Source organism: Mastigoproctus giganteus, chromosome 1 (assembly GCF_048544385.1).
Source record: "Mastigoproctus giganteus isolate SK-2022 chromosome 1, ASM4854438v1, whole genome shotgun sequence".
Lineage (NCBI taxonomy): Eukaryota > Metazoa > Arthropoda > Arachnida > Uropygi > Thelyphonidae > Mastigoproctus > Mastigoproctus giganteus.
In genome coordinates, this window is record NC_143575.1 from 162,162,399 (window position 1) to 162,184,035 (window position 21,637).

The 21,637-nt window shown below is 37.3% G+C and overlaps 1 protein-coding gene across 2 annotated transcripts in view; it reads right to left on the minus strand.

Annotated features, from left to right (window-relative positions):
• Window positions 1-21,125, minus strand: part of LOC150091227 (glycine receptor subunit alpha-3-like) — a 103,629-nt gene extending 82,504 nt beyond the window's left edge. The window contains exon 1 of one of the 2 annotated variants that reach the window (XM_090382914.1): window positions 20,976-21,125. In XM_090382914.1, the coding sequence (XP_090239040.1) occupies window positions 20,976-21,067 (92 nt within the window). In that variant the 5' untranslated portion in view covers window positions 21,068-21,125. The remainder of the gene's footprint in view (window positions 1-20,975) is intronic. The other variant, XM_090382921.1, reaches the window with a different exon arrangement.
• Between the last annotated feature and the right edge of the window lie 512 nt (window positions 21,126-21,637).

Genomic DNA, 21,637 nt, shown 5'->3' on the forward strand with positions numbered 1-21,637 from the left:
CAGATGAAAATCTAGATTTTAACTAGAAAATCTAGTTAAGGCTGTGTGGTGTGGTGTGCTGCTAAGGTGGAAGATGACACGTACAGGTCTGGCGCATAATGGCCTTTAGCTGCCGTTGCGCCGTGAAACCTCCAACAACAACAACGTACAGGTCGGCCGCTTCAGGAACCAATATTTTGCAGCGTGTAATAGTTCGCTGCAGTCGAACCCCACATCTCTGCACCATACAACACACCTTCGAAAATTGTGGTCCAGATATACGTTTTTATCAGATCTGTGTTCTGAATATGTAATAGGAGCTGTCTGGCAATACAGCGTTTCCTGTTGAGTAACCCAACTCTGAACACAAATGTTTAAGTTCTTGATACATCATATCACGGACTGAAAAGAATGTTATTAAAAAAAACATGCAGAAGCGGCCCCAGGACTATCAGCGCCCTGTGCGAGATTTTTTGGTGCGCCCTCTCCGACTTGAAATTTCCAGCAAATCAGTGAATTTTCAGAGATTTTTTTTTTGCGCCCCCTTGAAGAGTAATGCAATTTATATGTCATCTTTTTCGTGTATATTTATTGTATATTTGTTGCCCTTTCTTGTATATTTTAGACATTCTTTTATTCACATTTTATGGTAATCCCCTGGCATTGTCTGCCGTGAAGGGAATTTGTCGCTTACCAATGTACGCATATATTTTAAATTTGGTAGGACAAATAAAGATTTATTTATTTATTTTGGCACCCTGTTTGGGGGAACCGCTAGCTCGTGCCTTAAGCCATCCCCGAAAACAAGTATAGTTATTTAAGTGTTTCGGAATGTTTGGTTAAAACGTATGTTAAGTTCTGAAGTGGAAAAAAAAAAAAAAAAAAAACCAACAATAGTAGGGTTAGGGTTAGAGTTCAAAAAATAAAATCGTATGATTAAAAAATGCAATTCTGGCCAATAGTACGTGAATCAAAACAGACATGAGAAATAGATCGCTATCTTCAGTTTAGAATCTGAAAATTAGTATTCTTTCCTGTTTATAAGCCAAAATTTACCCTCTTTGCTTACATTTGCCCATTTAGCGAAATGCCTATATATATAGCATGGATAATACAGTGCCGGCAAAAAAAAACTGCATCACCTTGAAGAAAGTAACATTTGTAGTGAAACGTATAAGATATTGTTTGATTACAGTCATTTTGTTTGTCGCAAAGCAAAGGTAATGCTTTAGATAACGCTTCTATTGTAGCAGACAATAATTGCAAGATTCTTGCAATTACTGTCTGCTGTAATTACAGACAATAATTGCAGACAGTAATTGCAAGATTTTATAGAAACGGCTGATTGCATCAACTGTTTCTATAAATACGACGTTGGACGGGTATACACGCTCATTAGTATCCTGTTTTGCGGAGGTATAAGCATGGCTCCATATGTTCAGTTGACACCCAAGAAAAAAAAGTGTAGCTATTGATCTGTCCCAGGAAGGGCTTTCTACACGTGCTATCGCTCATAAAATAGGCTGCCACCAGTCAACAGTATCCCGGGTGCTGAAATTAAAGCGTGAAACCAGTGATGTGAAGAGAAGACCTAGATCAGGCCGTAAGATAGTGACTACACCCAAGATCGATATTCGAAACGGCTATGCCTTCGTAATCGCCAAGCTAGGCTCCTGATCTAAAACTGGACTTTGAGATGGCCTCTGAGATGGTGTTAAGCAAGTGCACGAACTATCCAAAGACGGCTTTCAGAATGTGGTCTGCATGCCTATCGGCCCAAGGAAAAGCCTTTATTAACCCAACAAATGAGGAAGAAGGGACTTGCTTGGGCTAAAACGCATGTTTCATGGATAAAAGAGTAATGGGACACTGGCATCTTTTCTGATGAATCTAAATTCAACCTGCATGGCTCGGATGGGAAGCGATACGGTCAGAATCGGAGGGATACCATCCTGACTGCATAACAACGACTCCAAAGTTCCCCGTCGGTCAGATGGTCTGGGGATGTATAAAAAGCAAAGGGGTAGGGCGAATTAAGTTTATTAACGGAACGATGAATGCAGAAACCTAAACCTACACTGCTATCTTGGAGGAGTGCCTGAAACCCATTATTAGGGATCACCACACAGACGTTCAAAATTGCATTTTCAACAAGACTTTGCCACACAGCAAAATTGGTAAGTTTCATGCTATTTAGATTTAATGATTAGTTTGTCTTGTTTCACAAGGCTTAAAACATACTTACACCAATGTTTTCTCTCATTTTTCTCTCTTAAGGTGCAGTCATACCTCAGAAATGCTGATTACGGTGTTGGACTGGCCCGACAACAGTGCAGATTTGAACCTATTGAAAATTGCTGGTACATAATGTCGTCTAAAATTGCTCAGAAGAAGCCAACAAGTAAGATTCAGCTGCAGAAGAGCATGTAAGGATATGGTACCACGAAATTAAAATAAATTTTCTGTTTATAGTCCGACACGACAACCAAGTCAGTAGAGTTTACAATAAATCGTAAATACAAATATTTATCGTATTTAGTAGTCACGGGCTTGAACCCCGGTCCACTCAAAGAACGCGTGCTATGTACACTTGCTTTGACCACTCGGCCTAGGCAACTGTATATCCAGAAGTTGATTAACTCTATGCCAGATCGTTGCAAGGCTGTAATTTCAGCTCGAGGAAGAACAACAAAATATTGGGGACTTATTTTGCTGATTTACAGTACATAATACTATTACGTTAACTTGTCATTTCAGTTTAGACACGTAAATGCAATAAAATGTATGTTTGGTTGTCAAGATTGCCATTTGCATGATTTCTCATATTTCCATTAATTACGCATTTTACCCTTTGGGAAAATATTTATGGCAATTAGGTATATCAGGTGGAGTCTTTTTATTGGATTCACGGAGATATACATCTCCGTGAATCCAATAAAAAATGCATTTCGAACATTTCTGCAACCCACAATGCAGCGCAAAACACATTATTTGCAAACTTCACAAGTGATGCAGTTTTTTTGTCCACCACTGTGGGAATAACGATTCCTATGCATAAAGTTTTTGTTGTTTTTCCCTTAATATCAGTTTACTGGGCAGTTCGAGTAAGGTAATCAATAATGCCAACAGCGACATCTATCGAAAGCTAGAAGGCAGGAAGTGTATTTTGATCCACTTACTAATCTCATTGTTGAAGGGGAAAATATCATTTCTAGACTGTGCAAAGAAATCTTGGATACAGGCCAACTTGTATGGTGTTACAGAAAATGGAACACGCCTTTTGCTGTCCCTTATTTGATACTGAACCATTTTATTTATCGTTTACGGCATCAGAAACGATAATGGCAGCCGACCTACATTTAGGGTTTAGTGACAAGTTTTCTACCATTTCTAAGTGAACATGTGACAATTAAGATGCTAATTAAGATTGCCTTTTCCATGACTATACAAAGGCAGATTAGGGAATATACACAGTACGTTACATTTCAGGCGCGTTCGATTTTTATTTCTTAAGTAAAATGTGTATTTACAGGGATTTGGGTGAATATTACTTTGTGGTTTATGTGCAGTGAAGTGGAAACAGTTAAAAGTTACTTTTATATATTAATAGTTAATTTGAAAAAAAGATAATTTTATTTACTTTTCTCTTCTATTAAATCTGAGAAATAGAAAAAAATCAATTTAATTTCCTTCTGGATTTTTAAGGAAAATTAAAATGGATCGCTACTTTTGCTGTCCTCTATTTGATATTGAATCATTTTATTTATCGTCGAAGACATCAAAAACGATGATCGCAACCGATGTACGTTCAGAGTTTAGTTGCAATAGCATTTTACCTTCCTGCTGTGATTAATATAATTAGCGATAGTAGCAATTCATGGTTTGTTTATTTAGTAAACTGATAACAAAAAGACCAGATCTTCAAAAAGCAATGACTTTCATATGTCTACTGTTTTAAAATCGATAACACTTTATATTCTGCGTATCTGCATGTTGTCCATTCATTCCTCCAATTAGAGCACGGCAACAAACTTAAACTTGTTACCTATACTTGTATATTTGATAATCAAGCTTAGAGCCTTGGTTTTAGGCTTGGCAGGAAAGATTTCGTGCTGTCAACGGTAAGTTATCTTTTTAATTTTTTTTTTTTTCCCTCACACCACGGGAGTGGTTCCCCCCTCTGGAGTGGGCTCCCAGAGAATTACTTCACTCACTGGTTTAGCAATATATCCTGTGGGTGAAGAGGGTCAGAGTTATCTACTGGATCTGGCCCACTTTTCCCCTAGGCGCCTCCGTAGCCAGGTGGGAAGGAGCAGCAGTGCGTAGCACACGCTTCTTCATTAGACCGGGTTTCGAGCCCGTCACCACAAAATACGGAAGATGCGGAAAGGTCAGGGAATGGCCACCGCATTTCCCGGAGCAAATATGGCCTTAGTTGCTAATGCTCCTAAAAAAAAACCAAACCAAAACCAACAGACTTTCCCGTGGTGTAAACGAGTAGCCAGAATCATCTCTCCAGGTGATTGATACTTCTGGATAGCGAAGTGCCCAGAACAACACAACAACAGTACACATACAATACATACAAACCAACACTATTCGCATATTACAGTGGTGCTGTTCTTCACAGAGATACCAGGCGGAGTTGAACTGACGTTCTAGGAGCCGCCTCTTAGAAAAACACATGTACGTACATTTTCATCCCACGTAATAACAAAAAGTTAACCGAGCGGTCACGAAACTATAGCGTTTTCAAAGAGAGAAGCACACAAAGCGGAGATGAAGACTTCGAACAGATGTGCAGAATACAAATGAAGGCTGAGACCAACCCAGAAAATCAATTTTCGATTGGTTTTCATCCTGCAAAAACGCAAGCTATCGTTGCTGCTTCCGTTATCGGTAAAATAATGAATCGTAAGATTTCGGCGCGTAGGAAAAACCAAATTCTCCGGCTAATGGCCAGAGAATTTGGTTTTTCATCTCACATAACGACAAAAAGTAGAACGAACTACAATGAGATTGTACCCTTCCCCAAGAATCGCCCGCATGTGATGATAAAGATGCCTAACAGATATGCAGAAGTTATAATAAAGGGTTTTAAAATGTTTTTGTCCCCCTGAAACCAGTATAATGGCGCTACTGTATAGCTATAGCTTACGCATCGAGAGAATTACAGCGGCACTATTTACTAGAGCTAGCCGAACTAGAAAATGCACTTTCCTCAAAATCTTGGAAAAAGCCATACTTCCTGCTCTCACCCATCACATGTTCGGCCACAAACCTCCATACCTCCATAGTGTACTACCTGGACGTTCCACGATCACCAACCTCTTGGACACACTGTTCAGAACTGAAAGTACCTTAAGCAACAAAGAGTACTGGATATTGTGTTCCTCGACATTAAGGGGGCCTTTGACAATCTGTCCACCCATGCATTATGTACCATACTGTGCAACTACTTCAAAACCTCTGGCAACATCCTATTTCTCCTTAGGAAACTCATTCAGTCCAGGACCCTATGGATCAGAAATCAAAATCATAATCACCACATTCTCTGCTCCAGAGGGCTCCCCCAAGGGGGCGTTCTCTCTGCCGCCCTCTTCGCCGCATCTTTAGAACCCTTCCTATCAAACCGTACTAATTTTACCACCTACGCAGATGATATTAAGTTCTTCATCATCACAAAATGCCCCTAAGTCTCTCCAGTCTATTACTGTGAGCTCCAACCGACAGCTACATGAACTGGAAAACTACCTTCATGCGATTGGGCTCTCCATTAATAAAGAGAAAACTGCACAACTCTCTATCACCAAGAAGAAAAATACCAACGATGTGAACATCATTATAGCGAACTCTCCAGTTAAAAAAAGTCACCCAACATAAAGATTTGGGTATCATCTGGGACAAAGACCTCACGTTCTTGCCTCACTTTAATGCCACTCGAACGAAAACATATTCGGCTTTATGGGCAGTTAAACAAGAGATCTCCAACTTCCATAACCCGGACCTTATCATCAAATACATTCTTCGTTGCATTTTCCCAATTCCATTATATGCCTCGACTATATGGTCCTCAGCACCTTCATCAAACCAAGCCAGGTTCCTCTCCCTGGAATTCTGGATCTTGAAATGGCTAAATAGGGTTGCCGGGCTAACATCTACAATCTCAAAATCTGTTCTGGTCACCAATCTTAATACGTTTCCTTGGAGGTATCTCATCATCTCTAGGAACCTTCTTACCCTCTCTCAGCTTCTATCCGGAAAACTGAGGTCGCCCGATATATGGGATATCATCGCCAGACCGTCCGACAGGAGAAGATGCCAGTCCAACACCTCCCCATACAGATCGAAGCTGCGTAGCATGTCCTCCCTGGACAACATGCTTCCACATAACTCCTTCTAAATATTTAATAGATTAGCCATAGACGCTGAGAAACTTTGCAAGGACAGAACCTACAGATCTTCCATTCTTGCAGACATGTATGCCTTAGTCATGCTCTAGGTAGACTCTCTGTGATGCCGCACTATCCACGCTCCGATGTATCCGTATGCACTTTTATTTGTTGTAACTTTATGTTTTTGTATTTGTTGTAACTTTATGTTTTTGTATTTGTTGTAACTTTATGTTTTTGTATTTGTTGTAACTTCATGTTTTTGTATTGGTTGTAACTTCCTGTTTTTGTATCTTCACCAGTGGCTGTTTAAGGCCGTATATTGTATCTCTCTCTGTATACAATGCATTTGTCTGTATTTTATGTTTTATCTCTGTATGTAATTCATGTTCTCTAGCTGCATAGCTGTAAAGGGACATTTCTTCGGAAATAAATTGATATTAATAATAATAATAATAATAATAATAATAATAATAATAATAATAAAAACTGGAAGGAGATGTAACGTTTCGGCATGGATTATGTTTATGTCTGAAGCTTTTATTTATTATTATTATTTTTTTTGTAATGAGCGTAGTAAACAACATTGCAACTGATAGTCCGAACCGATCCACTAAGAAAACTGTCATAACTTTTTTATTCAAATTATACACATGCCTGAAAAGTTATTTCTGTAACAATTGTAGCTGCTTAGTGTGTGTGTGTGTGTGTAAGTACAAAAGGAAGTAAGACTATAAGGCGACGCGGTATTGTGTCTGTAAATTGCGTGTATTCTGTGGTTTGCTGGACGAAAATCCGAGTTTTTTCCGAGGGGAGGGGCCCTTCTCCTGAGACTAACTAACTCAGCCACATTGTGAAAAAATGCCCATAAAAATTCCTCGTCATTGAACTAACTACAGCCTCGATTCAAAATGACTTAGAAATTCATCCAGTTATAGACGGGAATCGAACCCAGACCTCTCAAAACGAGTGACAAGTGGAGAAACCACTATATTGTCTTGGAAGAAGTAACAATTGTAGTTAACTTCTGTATGTTACAAGGGGATGGATCACACACGCGCATAAAGGAATTATTAAAAACTAAGTTAAAATTAAAATCATCTTTGCAAGTTGTTTTGTTTCTTCCTTAAGGTTGTGACTGTAAGCGGTATGGACTATACATGTGAAAACTCTCTACATTCGCTAAAGCTTGAGGCGAACTCACCTGACCGGAAAGAAAACATCCAATTCACCTTTTCCTGAAGGTGTGACAACCATTCAACACCTGTGGGGTACCAGTGTGTATGGTTTACGTAATCATTGTTTTTCCGATTCAGTTAATACCGATTGCTTTTGTATACGTTTCAAATTTGTTATTTTTATTGTGCTCGCATATCCGAAATTTTCTTTATTTTTATTTATTTATAATTATTTTTTAAATTCATCTGAAGACTGACCGTAGCGCTCATTGAATTGCCATATTTTAAATTATAAATACCCTGTAAAGCTCGAACGACGAAGTCACCTTACAGGAAATAGGAGAGGAAGGGAGAATTCAAACAGTTCAGGCTCCCTTCCATGCCCGAAAGGCTGCAACCACCATTGTTGATAAGGGGTGTTTGACTTTTACGTTATTATATCAGTTTATTAATCAAATAGGATTCACTCCTGAACAACCACAGTCCAGGAGAGTGACAGTACCGCATGGTTGCTTCTTCGTTTCATTTTTATTCGTAAAAGAATTTCAGAATCACACATTTAATAGCCAAAGTTAAATTCTTCAATTCGTGCAGAACAGCTTTAAATTGTTAAGAAGTTAAAATTTTCTGTGAACGGTATAAATAACCATCAGTCGATAAATATCCAATTATTCACTTGAAGTAAGAAAATCCAGTTATAGCCAGAAACACAGCAATAGGGGCTAACAGAGAGAGAGAGAGAGGGGTTATAAGAAGATGAGTATTTGTTATAAGGGGTTATAAGAAGATGAGAGGTAAACAAGGGTAGCGCGCGGGTTATAAGAAGATGAGAGGTAAACAAGGGTAGCGCGCGGGTTATAAGAAGATGAGCAGTAAAAAAGAAGTAAAAATATATTAATTTAAATATTAAAATTGCTATATGTCCTAGTTAACTAATAGAAACACAATATAATAATAATGGAAAAAAAACGATGAAATGTTTTTAGTACAAAATATATTAACCAGTACACATATAAAATCAGTTATTTATGATATTAATTGAAAAATGAAAACTGTCTTTAGCCTGTAGAGTCACAAAGGTCGCCGGTTCGAATCCCGCCTCGAGCTTGGATCACAGTATAAAATGCAAAAACCTTGGGAGGTGCAATATGGCCACAGAAGCCGATGCGCCAACAACTAACAAAATAAATAAATAAATATAGTCACAAGGTGAATTTTGTTAAGAAGGTTAAACACACACAGCAGTTCTGAAGACGAGGGTGAAGCTATTTTGTCCTGAAGGGGAAAAAATTAGAGTAAAGATTTCTCAACGGATAATACAGATAACACGGTACAGATTGTCTTTTGGAATATGTAGTACAATGTGGTGCAGATTATACATGTGAAGAGGGATCCGCAATAAATTTTTTTTTTTTTTTTTATCGACTTGCACAGCCAACCGCGATAATTGAAGTAGTTGAATTCAGCGACGCAAGAGTAAGATTAGATTAGGCAAGAGTTATGTGAAAAGAAGACACAAAACGACAGATCCACAATCTTAGGGAAAGGCACAAATTATAATGACGAAGATGAATCGAATCGCCCTGGGTCGACTCGGTTCATCTGAAAACAACAGAATAATTAAACAGAAAAAATATTAAAATTATATACATTAGGTACAGTGGAGGACAAAGGCAGCCATTACATATCAATGTCAAAACGCGTCGTCAATTAAACAATCAAAACATTTTCAACTCAATCACAAGTTGTCCTCCACTGAAGACGTTAAGTACGAATAAGGGGAATAAATTATGCTTTTTAATTACTATAAAACTGTAATTTAAGTTTAGAATTTTATACTCGGAATACAAATCGACCTTGAAATTTTAGACGATTTTTCAGTGCTTCAAAATTCTACTTATACACCAGAATATATGATAAAAATACCCCTCCACGGTACCCTTGAAGCATTCTCACAGGTACTGTAAGTTGATTTGCACGCGACCTTTAAACCCATTAGTTATAAGCGGATGGTGTTTATAATTTGAGTGGTAGTCTTTTCCAGGTGACTAGATCGAAACAAAATCACCCTTGTCAGTATCCCCTAGGATTCTTTCAATCATAAATATTTGTAAATTTGGCCTCGATCGGATTGTAATAACAGAGGTTAGGTAGATGACACGCATACATAGAGATCCCGTAAACTAGCTTTACATTTTCATAAAGTAGACTAATATTTGAGCCATGTGACAAAACCATGGAGAGTACTGAATAAAACCTAACTGACTCATGGACGTGCACGGTGCACGATGCACGCAAACCCACGAAACACTTTTGTTAGAAATGTATTGTGTGCCGCCAGAAGACACATCCTGAATCGTCACTTCCCATATTATCTGAAGTGCCAGACACCGTACGCACCTCGCATGAATATTAAGTTTTGTCAATAATGTAGGTCTGCTCAGACTGTTACCTTTCCATAAAATAGATAAACACGCAAATTCAAGCCAACCTCCTCGTATATGTTGTTTTGTTCATGCATGTGCTTCAGGAAGACACCATAGCAACTGTAGCAATGTTTAGTTTTGAGGGTTCATCCATAATTCAGTTTAAATGGTACTATTTCTACTACTATTGAAACGCCATGGCATAGAAGTGTCAAAACAACTACAGTGGTATCTCGGTATACGTCCTTAATCCGTTCCAGATCCTTGGACTTATACCAAACAGGACGTATACCAAACGAATTTTTCCCATAAGAAATAAAGGGAAAATGATTAATCCGTTCCCATGAAAAAAAATCCTATTGTTATTGGCTTATTATACAATGTCCCTGATCTTTGTTTGATAATCGATTTCACCCACTTCGCAACGCTAGCAGATTTAATAACGTATTAAATCTGCTAGCGTAATTCAATCGTACATACCGTCGTTCTCGGCATACGGTATGCAGCAGCCAAGTCCCGGATACGCATGCCACCTTCATACTTATCAACAATCTCTTTTTTCACCTCCGTGGTGATCCTGCCCCATTTTCTTCGTTGCTTGGCTCTTCTCATTAACTTTCTTAGAACTTGTGGTTAATGAATTTACAAAACATTTACGCGAAAAAATACAAAATCACGTGAAAATTCACAGAGAGTTATAGTGCGGGCTGTTCACTGAATGGTGGACACTGTCGTTCTGACGCTCGTGGGCAGTCGTGGCAGAGATGCCAGATCTTACCCCCATCTCCAAAAACCGAATTCAGTCGATCGAGGACGTAAGCGCGCACACGTCCTCGGTCGGTTTTATTCGGAAAGCCGAGTGAGGACGGGCGCGCGTACTTTGCTAGAGTCCGTCCTTGGTCGGCTTTTATTCGGTTTTTGGAGAGTGGGGGTAAGATCTGGCATCTGAGTCGTGGCTTTGTCTTGAGAGAGGTAAACAAGGGTAGCGCGCGGTGTCGTGACTCATTTTGACGCACGTGAGTCGTATTCCAAACAAAGGTCGTAAACTAAACAAAATTTTTCGCGTCCGAACACGACGGATATCAAGTTGGACTTATTCCAAAGCGGACGTATACCGAGGTAGCACTGTATTATATTTTAGAGCTAGTCGAGTGATTGGATAATATGGATTTTATATTAGTATTAATAATGCGAAGTGATCGATGTAAGGAGGCAAACATTTTCGGCATTAGCTAATAATAATAAGAATCAGAGCCGGAACTAAGGTGGGGAAAGCCGGGTTCTAACCCCAGGCGTATCATTTTAAGGGCACACTCGATCAGTTACATTTTAAAATTGCTTCATTCAAGAATTAAAGGAATTACGTTCTGCAATATAAGTGGTGCCCATAAAACCTATGCAGTTTTATGGGCACCACTCTATCCAATTGCTTTCCATTGCCAGTCAGAAGATTAAGGTGTATTCCCGACACGGATAATAGCTTCTGGTCAACCTGTGTGGTGGTCTCAATTAATAAGCAGATTGATAAAAAAAATCTCCAAGAAATACGGGAAAGTGAATTTCAAGATATTTTTGAATATGCTGAGCAGAAAAAACGGATATACAGTATACCAGCTACATTTTCAGATGAAAGAAGAAAGAAAAAAAAAAGAATGACACTTTACGAATCTTCGGACGATTTCGATTTATCTACCGAACAATAATTTTGTATTGAAATTAAATACGTTTTGAACGTTCTTATGAATGACTTAAGCACTATATTTTAAAAGCTGAATACAGTACTATTTCTTCAGATTTTGATTTTATATTTGGAACTTCACTCGCATTAATTAATAAATCTGGCTTGCAGGAGGCTGCTTCCGACCAACATTAAAATACAACAAAGATTTAAATGTGTCAGATATTTCAGAAACTGAAAGTTTCAAAAATCATGTTTTATCAATCCTGTAGAATATAAAATCTGTAACCCCTTTTCAACTTTCATGAAATATGAAAGTTAAAATTCAATATTCATGAATGAATATTGTCTAATAGAATCTTATCCAAACATAGAACTAGTATTACGAATCTTTCTTAGCCTGCCTGTAACAGTAGCTTCTTGTGAAAGATTCTTCAGTAAACTTAAATTGATTAAAAATCATCTTAGATCAACAACTGGACAAGAAAGACTATCAATTATATCCATTGAAAATCACGTTGCACAAAACATAAATTATGATAAAATTGTTGATTTTGCTTCGGCAAATGCGAGCAAAATTCAATTAAAATATATCTTTATTGCATAGTTTTAGTTTATATTATAATGTTAAAAGTACTCTATATTATATTTCGTTTCTATGATTTTATTTTGGATGTATATAAACATAAACTATCTGATTTTTTTATTTCTTTGTAGTTATATGCATTATCTATGTAGCTTATATAGAAAAAACAGGATCTGTAGATATAAACGAATATCTGTAAATTTCTTTTTCTTTGATATTTTGCTCTTTTTTATTTGATTGTATTATTCAACTTATTATTCTATTAATATATGCAAATTCCAAATATATGCAAATCATAGATCATTGCAATAGCAATTTTTATAAATTCATAATGATTGACTACCTGCATATAATAACTTATATTGCTTTTGTCCCAGGCGTTAAATTGCCTAGTTCCGTCTCTGATAATATCAGATGAAAATTTATTCCAACAATCAATTATTCTAAAGGCAAATTTTCACACGTTTCCTCTGCAACCATCCATTTTCAGTTTATATCCCGGTGTGTAATCTGAGAAATAGCAACGACGCTATTAGCATTTACCTTTTAAAGGTTAAACAACTCAATTAGATTGCCACAAGATGCCTCGTTTCCATACGCAGCAATTTACAGGACTCCGGTGTTTCTTGGCAACAATATGCTTTTGTTCTTCCTACCCCTAAACTAATTTCGTTGCTTTTCTCTGTATCCATTCCAACAGATTCATATCCTTTTATAAAATAAGGCTTCCATACCTGTATTCAGTACTCAAGATTCACCCTATCCATTACCTTATACAACGGACAAGCAGGGACAAGTAACACGTTACTTATCCCTGCTTGCAAAGTTCCTGTATATCATTGACAGAAAGCCATGAATAGTTTCTAGCAGCTTGTTTGCACTGCTCGAAGAACTTCATACCGGATTGTACAATTATCCCTAGATATTTCATTATCAAACTACTGCCTTGCATTTTTTGTGCCCTCCCTGGCGTCCAACTTTTTTTTTTTTTTTTTTTGAGCTTGGGATTCAAAACATAAAATGCCGTAAGTCGTGGGCCATACAGGTTTTCGCCGATTGCGAGTTATAAGAACAGTTCCTTGTTGCAAACGTTTATATTTACAGTTTAATTTTTTTACATTTAATAATTAAACACGAAAATCCAACATAACGTCACATCTAACATAATAACATTCCTACTGCATGTTAAATAATATTGTTAAATTCTGAAACAGATACATAAAACATCATAAGAAAGCAATACAGGAAAATCGAATATTACTAAAAATTTTCAAACGTCACTTTGAAACTATAATTCGTGACATGCTAGACTCAGGGGATGTGTAACATTTAGGACTTCCTACATGACACTGGGGCTACACAATATGAAAGAATGGGCCGGATGCGGCCTGCGGGTTTGGACACCTTTGTACTACTTGAGTTATACGTTATTCTGGGATTATTGTTACTTCAACTGTACCTTGCATTGAACAACTATATTTTAGTTGCTTTTCTCCCCATCTGTCTAGTTTCTTTAGATCAGGGATAGGAAAATATACGAGAACGCGGCAACCCAAGAATTATTTATATTATAAAAAAAAAATTATTTGAAGTCAAATTTATTTTACATCTTTCAGTCATACTTCGTGTTGAAAACCTTGATTGGGTTAATGTTATAAGTGGGTTCCAGAAGGTTCATAATGGGTAAGGTGACCAGAAGTCTCGATTTTCATATAAGACTATTTTTCTGAACTAAATACTGTATATGATGTTGATATTAATTAATAATATATAATTTTGTTAATTTAGATATTAACATTATTGTGTTAATCAGTAACACCCGTACATGTTATGTCAATATCTTTTTTTTTAATTCTCCAGTTCCCAAAGGCCATGCCGTTAAAACAAAAAATCTAAATAAAATGGGATCTAGTGAAGAATACAGTGATAGTTACGAATAATCTGTTATTTTTCAACAAAAAATAGTTTTGCTTTTTCGGTTTTTAGAATATATAAGATGATAATTTGTTTATATATAAGATGATAATTGTACCTGGATTGGAATTTTGTGCTCCTGCAATTGGCCGATTGATAACTTTACTTGAACCAAAAAATTAAAATTTACAGATCTTTTTATGCACTTTTTTATGAAATTATACTAGTCTTGCTGATATTAGGATGCCTTAGAAAAGCCAAAGCAATAAAATTACATCGCCTTGAAATTTCTCGATTTTTTTATTTTTGGAGTACGTTTTTGACCCGATTTTTTTTCATCTCCAGAATTCATTTTGTCCCGATTTTCATCCTTGAAAATCTGGTCACCCTAGTAATGAACCACTAACTATTCCTAATATTTATTAATGTTATTGATGTAGTTATTTCAAGGTTAATTAAGTTTGCTAAGGACACGGAGGTGTTTAATGACATTATTTATAGTATTAGTATGCCACTTCATCAAGATATAGATCAGCAATGGCGCACCTTTTCCGCACTGCGCGCCAAAAATAATCTGAAGCAAAAATAAACAATTTGCGAATGCTATATAAAAAAATAACAATTTTCGCATGCCACAGAAAGAATAAAATGGAAAAAAAAAAAAAAAGACTGAAATTAGTAAGGAGTCATTATTGGTATTACTGTATTAACATATTATACATGAAAGTTTCTAATGAGAACTCTCCTGCTATAAGTTACACTTGTATGTGAATATGCATATTTATATCTCGTTTCAGGCGACAAAATGTCTAGGCTCGACCCTAATCCTAGAACTTGTCCTGTTTTATTCTCATCAACGACTTAGACCATACTGCGCCACTGGTATTACGTCTAGGGACGTAATACCAGTGGCAGCCTAAACTCAACGTTATTTACTCTCTGTGTTTGGCTGCGTCTCATCTGTGTAAATGTGGCTCAGGGAGACAGTCCAACATATAATCTTAGAATGTCGATATTATGTAGACATTCGATTTGAACTTCAGACATTGACAGAAGTTTATGATGTAAATAACTTCACCAAGTTTTCAGAATGTAAGGAAAATTATCAGGCACTGGCTAACTTTGCTGACAAGGCTTTCCGCAGAAGGAAAGGACTTGCCGACCGAGAATAAATATTATGTAATAAGCGTACTACCACTGTATATAGTTGCCTTGGTATTAATCGTATTGTTACAGGACCTCTGATGAGGAAATCTGTTTGTATTTATTGCCGGAAGGCAATATTAGCGTTTATAATATATAAGTCGATGTGCCAGGATCACTGATAGGTGGGCGGTGTCCTGGGACTTCGGCCTCTAATAATGTGCATAAATTGTAAATCTTAAATTGCATAAATTGTAAGATATATGTCGGACCTCATTGTAACCGAACTGGTAGGTCCTAACTATCTGTATAATTGTATAAGTTGTGAAGGTTAATATAGAAATTGGTGCCTTCAACAATTGTAATAACTGAGTTGCAAGTGTTATGGATATACAGTATGGTCAAATGTGCGGCTATACTACATTGGTCTCAGGCAAGAGACTTATTGTTTGTAATCATTCCTGTGAAGCTGCTGGATCAAAAGATGTTTTGCTAAACCACAAATTGTAAATAATGTACAGTTACTCTTCAGCGGCGGATAGGGGAAACCCTGGAGCCAGCAGAAAATAAAATACTTTGAATTACGTCTATGGAAATACGTGTTGCCGATCTGAATGTTGTGCGGACTGAAAACCAGGAATAACTACAGAAAATCCTACTTCTTCTGTCTGATATCTGCTAACTACATCTCGATTGGAGCGGACTTTAGAAATTCCTCCAGTCATAGACAGAAATCGAACTCAGACATCTCCAAACGAGTGGCAAGTGGTGAAACCACTATACCGGCACAGAGGACCCTTAGAACTTGAGATTTAATCAAGAAGCAAGAGTTGATGTACATGGGTGATTTAACGGACAGAAAGTGCGACAAGATTCCGAAGGTTCTAAAGCCCCAACAAAATAAAAAGATTGAGGCAAATAACTATATTTTATTTTTTTCTGTTGTTTACGAATGGAGGGGGTAAAACTTTAAATTAGCATTGAAATTTCATACGCTTATACATCATCAGTCTTGCAAATCAATTGACTCAATGAGAGACGTGTTGTATAAGCTGTTTGAAGACTCTGAACTGTGAGAAATACAAATTATCAACGCTGCTTGATTATTTGAAAAGTTTTGTAATCTTGAATTACTGTTTATAAATTAAAAAGAAATGTTTTTCGATAAATTCGCATATCATCAATAGGATCTCTCTCTCAGCTGCGAAAATGCAGACTTTTCTAGAGTTACTGAGAATTTGAGGTTTTCTGTTAGGATTAGGAAATAAATTTTTCTCTCTTCGATACTCAGTGGGCAGAGGAGAGGAACCGACTGACAGCAGTACAATCCATTAAGGATACATTCGTATAATCATTTATGGCCAACTTGAAATCTGCATAGATCCTTCAGGCATAGGCAGGGAGACATCGAGAAGGGGAGAGGTGGCAGGCGAGTCAGCTGCCTCTGTTACAGACATAGTGTGAGGCAAAGGAATTAAGAGTTCGGATCATTTTTTTCAAGAAAGGATGTTTTTCTTAGAGAACTTGCTGGCTCTGGACGCCTTCAGGCATGCAAAAGAAAGGACAGGAAGCAGGTTGGCTTTGTACATTCCGGTAAGCCAGGTGCTCTCTAATTAAACATGAAATATACAGGTAGACAAGCAGAACAAGATAGAAGATAACAAAAAAAAAAAAGACTCGCCCTGTTTACATCCAAACTGACCTATAAGAGTTGAACACGTCTACCATAAATTTCCGACATGAACCTTGCTCGTATAAAAAAAAAGTGAACGTATACATAAAAACTAACCAATATAATCGCTTCATGGTTGGTACAGATGCAACGGTAGACGTGCTCAACTCTTATAGATCAATTAAAGCCTGAAAAGCATCGCAGCACTGATCACTGCATTGCAAAAACTACATTTAAATGAAGTTGGAATGCATTGCTAGGTTATTATGTGCAATCATGGTGATCATTCTGTTCCCTCAGAAGATCGACGACAAGTACTCGGCGCTAAGGCTTGGGCTTACGTAGACACTAGACACATACTGTAATCCACGGTTCAATCTAAGTTGCTGATCTTTTTAAATTATGTAGAATCCGCTATACAATTGAAACTCTGAGACGCTGCCAGGACAGTTGTTTAAATTTTGGGATTTAAAAAAAAAATTCTAAATCTCAAAAAGGCCCAAACAAATGGTAAGCGAAAGCCAAAAAAAAAAAAAAAAAAAAAAAGGAAAGAAAAGAAAAAAGTTAATGCAGCTCTAGAACTGAGCTGCATTAACCAGTTGCAATATAATATACGATAGAAAGAGACTGTCAAGATGAGATTGACATTTAAATTTCAACACAACTGCATAGTTGACATTACTTTAAACTATTCATTTGATAAGAATATTATCATTAACCATATTTGCGAGTCACGTGGACTTGAGCCAGTGTCAACTCAAGCGCCTGTACTACTGCATTTGTGCTTGTGCCTTGGCCACTCGGTCATATCATTCTGCAGAGGTTTGCTATATCTAGTAAGACAAGCAGAACATTTAAGTGTGTATCAAAGAGCCACAATTCCCAGAGTTATTTTATTTATTTATTTATTTTTTTTTTTGCCATTAGGCAGCAGAAGTTAGGGTTTAAATTTAGACAATTAATAGTATTAGTATTAGTATTAGCAACGGCCGCATGGTGCAAGAAAGCCTATGGCTTATGCTGCACCAGCCTAAAAAAAAAAAAAATCCGAACAAAACAATGATAAAAACAAAACACAAAAAAAAATAAATAAATAAAATAAATAACTAAATAATAATAATTAATAAATAAAAAAATAAATAAAATAAAAAATAAATAAAAAGGAAATTAAACCTATCATCCTATGCGCTTCCCTTACCCGAAAGTACTATCCAGATGACCTTTGAATTTCCCCAAACTGTCGGCCTCTACCAACCATGAAGGCAACTTATTCCAGTAATTTATAACTCGCTGGCTAAAATAAAACTTCCTGCAGTCCAATCTAAACATTTCCCCCCCGTAACTTGAATTTATGTCCCCTAGTTCTAGCATCATTTATAATCTTGAAAATTTCGTCCTCATTCATTTTACTGATGCCTCTCAGAGCCTTAAACACCTCAATCAAATCTCCTCTAAGGTGTCTAGTTTCCAAACTCTGCAACCCACATATTCGAAGTCTTTCTTCATAAGGACACTCTTTTGCCGATCTCACCAGGCGAGTTACCCTTCTTTGCACCCTTTCAAGAAGCTCGATGTCTTTCTTTAGGTGTGGTCTCCATACTTGAACACAGTATTCCAAGTGTGGTCTAACATAAGCCTTATATAATGGGATTATCAGGTCCCTATCTCTACTTGCAAAAGTTCGATAGATCATCGATAGGATACCATGGGCCTTCCTTGCAACCTGTTTACAATGCTCAGAGAATTTCATGTCTGACCGTATCGTAACACTCAAGTCCCTTTCCTCCAGTACTGGGTTTAGTTGAACTCCACCAAGTGAATACGTTTTTTTGGGATTACTGTTTCCCAGGTGTAATACCTTACACTTTGTTGGATTAAAGCACAGCTGCCATTTTTCTGACCATTCCTGAAGTCTATCTAGGTCTCTCTGAAGAAGCTCAGCTTGACAGTGATCATTAACTACTCTACCAATTTTAACATCATCTGCAAATTTAGACATCACGCCCTCTATCCCTTCATCAATGTCGTTTATGAAAATTAAAAACAACAGTGGTCCTAATACTGATCCTTGGGGAACCCCACTTCTTACATCAACCCAATCTGAGGAATAGCCATTTATCATAACCCTCTGCCTCCTGTCCTGAAGCCATCCTTCTATCCATCTAAGGATTTTCCCAGTGATTCCAACCTGTTCCAGCTTATAAAGCAACCGCTCATGTGGGACTGAGTCAAAAGCTTTGCTGAAATCTAAATAAACAATGTCGAAATTATTCCCTAAATCCAGCTCGTGAGTGACCCTTTCGAAATAGCGAACCAGATTTGTTAAACATGATTTTCCCTTTACAAAACCATGCTGAGTATCCTTGAGAATTTTAATTCGATCTAAATGATCCTGAATTCCACCCTTGATCATTGCCTCCATGATTTTCCCTACTACTGAAGTCAGACTGACAGGTCGATAATTTCCAACTTCACTTATAGAGCCACCCTTATGTATGGGAGATACATTTGCACTTTTCCAATCCAAGGGAATCTCCCCAGATTCTAGTGATGCTCGCATAATTAGCCTCAATGGTTCAATGCACTCGCTTGCCGCCTCTCTTAAGATTATAGGGTATATTCCATCAACTCCAGGAGCCTTACTGGTCTGTAGGCTCGAAAGTTTTTCCATTAAATAATCTTGCGAAATTTCAATATCATTAATTACATATTTTTTAACTTCGCTCCCACAATTTCCCATTGCCACAAAAGGCTTTTCATTTGTAAATATCGATGCAAAATAACTGTTGAGTTCATCTGCAACGGCAGCTGGTGTATCTATTACTATCCCCTTTCCCTTACCTAAAGGTCCGATCTGGTTTGTCCTGCTCTTCTTGGCATTTATATATGTGAAGAATTCTTTATCCCCCCTCTTTGCTCTGTTTGCTAGTGATTTCTCATAAACTGCCTTTGCCTGTCGAACCTTTTCTGTGGCTCTATTACACATCACCTTGTAGCTGTTATAGGCTTCAGTACTTTTTATTGCTCTGTAACCTATCCATGCCACCTTTTTCTGCTCAAGTAATGCGGCAACTTCACTATTCATCCAACTTGGAACCCTCCTCGTGGAGTATTTTTTAATGGTATATACGCATTCAAGGCATCTGTGATTAATGTTTTAAAAGCGTACCACAGTTCAATTGTATTCATTCTCTGCGCAATATCTACCCAGTTAATAGAGGCCATGTAGTACCTTAAGGCATCGTAATTTCCTTTTCTGAAATTAAAACCCATTCCTTTGCCTTTTACTTCTACCTCTCTCGTCATCATCCATCGTAGAACTCTGTGATCACTTCCTGCTACTGGTTCCTCTACTGTCAGCCCTGTTATGTCATCTGATTCATGTGTGATGATGAGGTCTAGGATATTCTTTTCTCTAGTACTTTCCCTGACATGTTGATACAAATAACAGTAATGCTAGAAATCGGCTTTGGAATTTTGAAATGAATTTTTAAATAATTTTAATGCTTTTGTAAAACTTTTTAATTTTTTAATTTGTTCTGATTTAGATACATAAAGAATTACGTATATTAAAAAAAGAAAAAAAACCCTTGAAAACCCATAAATCAAGACAGCGTCATTTGTATGAGATAAACCACCAAAAACCAGCATCCCAGTGAATTGCCTGTAGCTTGGGTCGGCCTTGCTGTAACCCCTCACAAAAAAAAAAAAAATAATAATAATAATAATAATAAAGACTGTATTTGTCCTCCCCAGCTAAGCAGAGCCGGTTCAATGGACGTGTCAACGGCACGTTGTATTCGAAATATGCATTTTTTAAAAATAAGGATACATTTTTGAATCGTAAGAGATCAGGCACAGACACTTACTTTTGGGGCCGCACGATTTTTCAAGCCAGCTGTACAGTTAGGGGTGAAATGAAAGGGAGGGACAGAGTGCAAATGAGTATCAAATGGAATGGAAAGCGGTGCATAAGTCTTTCGAAGGGCTACTCATATTATACTCACTTGGACTCCCACATACTAAACGAGGTGTCTCCCGTGGGAGTGATAACGATCACTATTATCCCTAGAAGCCAACACACAGACTTCCTAGTCATGACAGCCAATCTTTTATCCACTTCGGCAGCGTTGTGATTTAAACAGTTTCAACTTTGCAATACCAAAGACCCACTCGCAATAAGTGCGCGCGCACTATTGCAACCCTAATACCTCACTGGGCGCCAACGCCAAATCAATCCAGCTGACATATGTGAGAAGTACGAAGCTCATTCGCAGCGTGACTCTGGTAGAAGGAGCAGCGCCACAGTAAATTTAAATAGTTACAGCGGGAGAGGAGTAATGGTTATGCGGAATTTGGCTGTGACAACATGCTCTTTTTTTTTTTTTTTTTTTTTATTTTGCTTATTTATTTCTTCACGAACGCAATTTACTTCACGATGAAGAAGAAAACAATGTATGTTATCGGAACAAAGTGTATTGCTTGTAGAAGTATAACTTCAAAAAAAAAAAAAATCTCTTTACACCCAGGACGACCGATGAGGTTAGAGGTACACAAAATAGAAAGAATACAAGAACAGCACTGTTTTTATTTGAGTGAACCACGGTCACTCACACGCTTGTACTTCTGTAGGCTCGTGTCACTTGTCTACGGCGGTCTCAGCTCGACG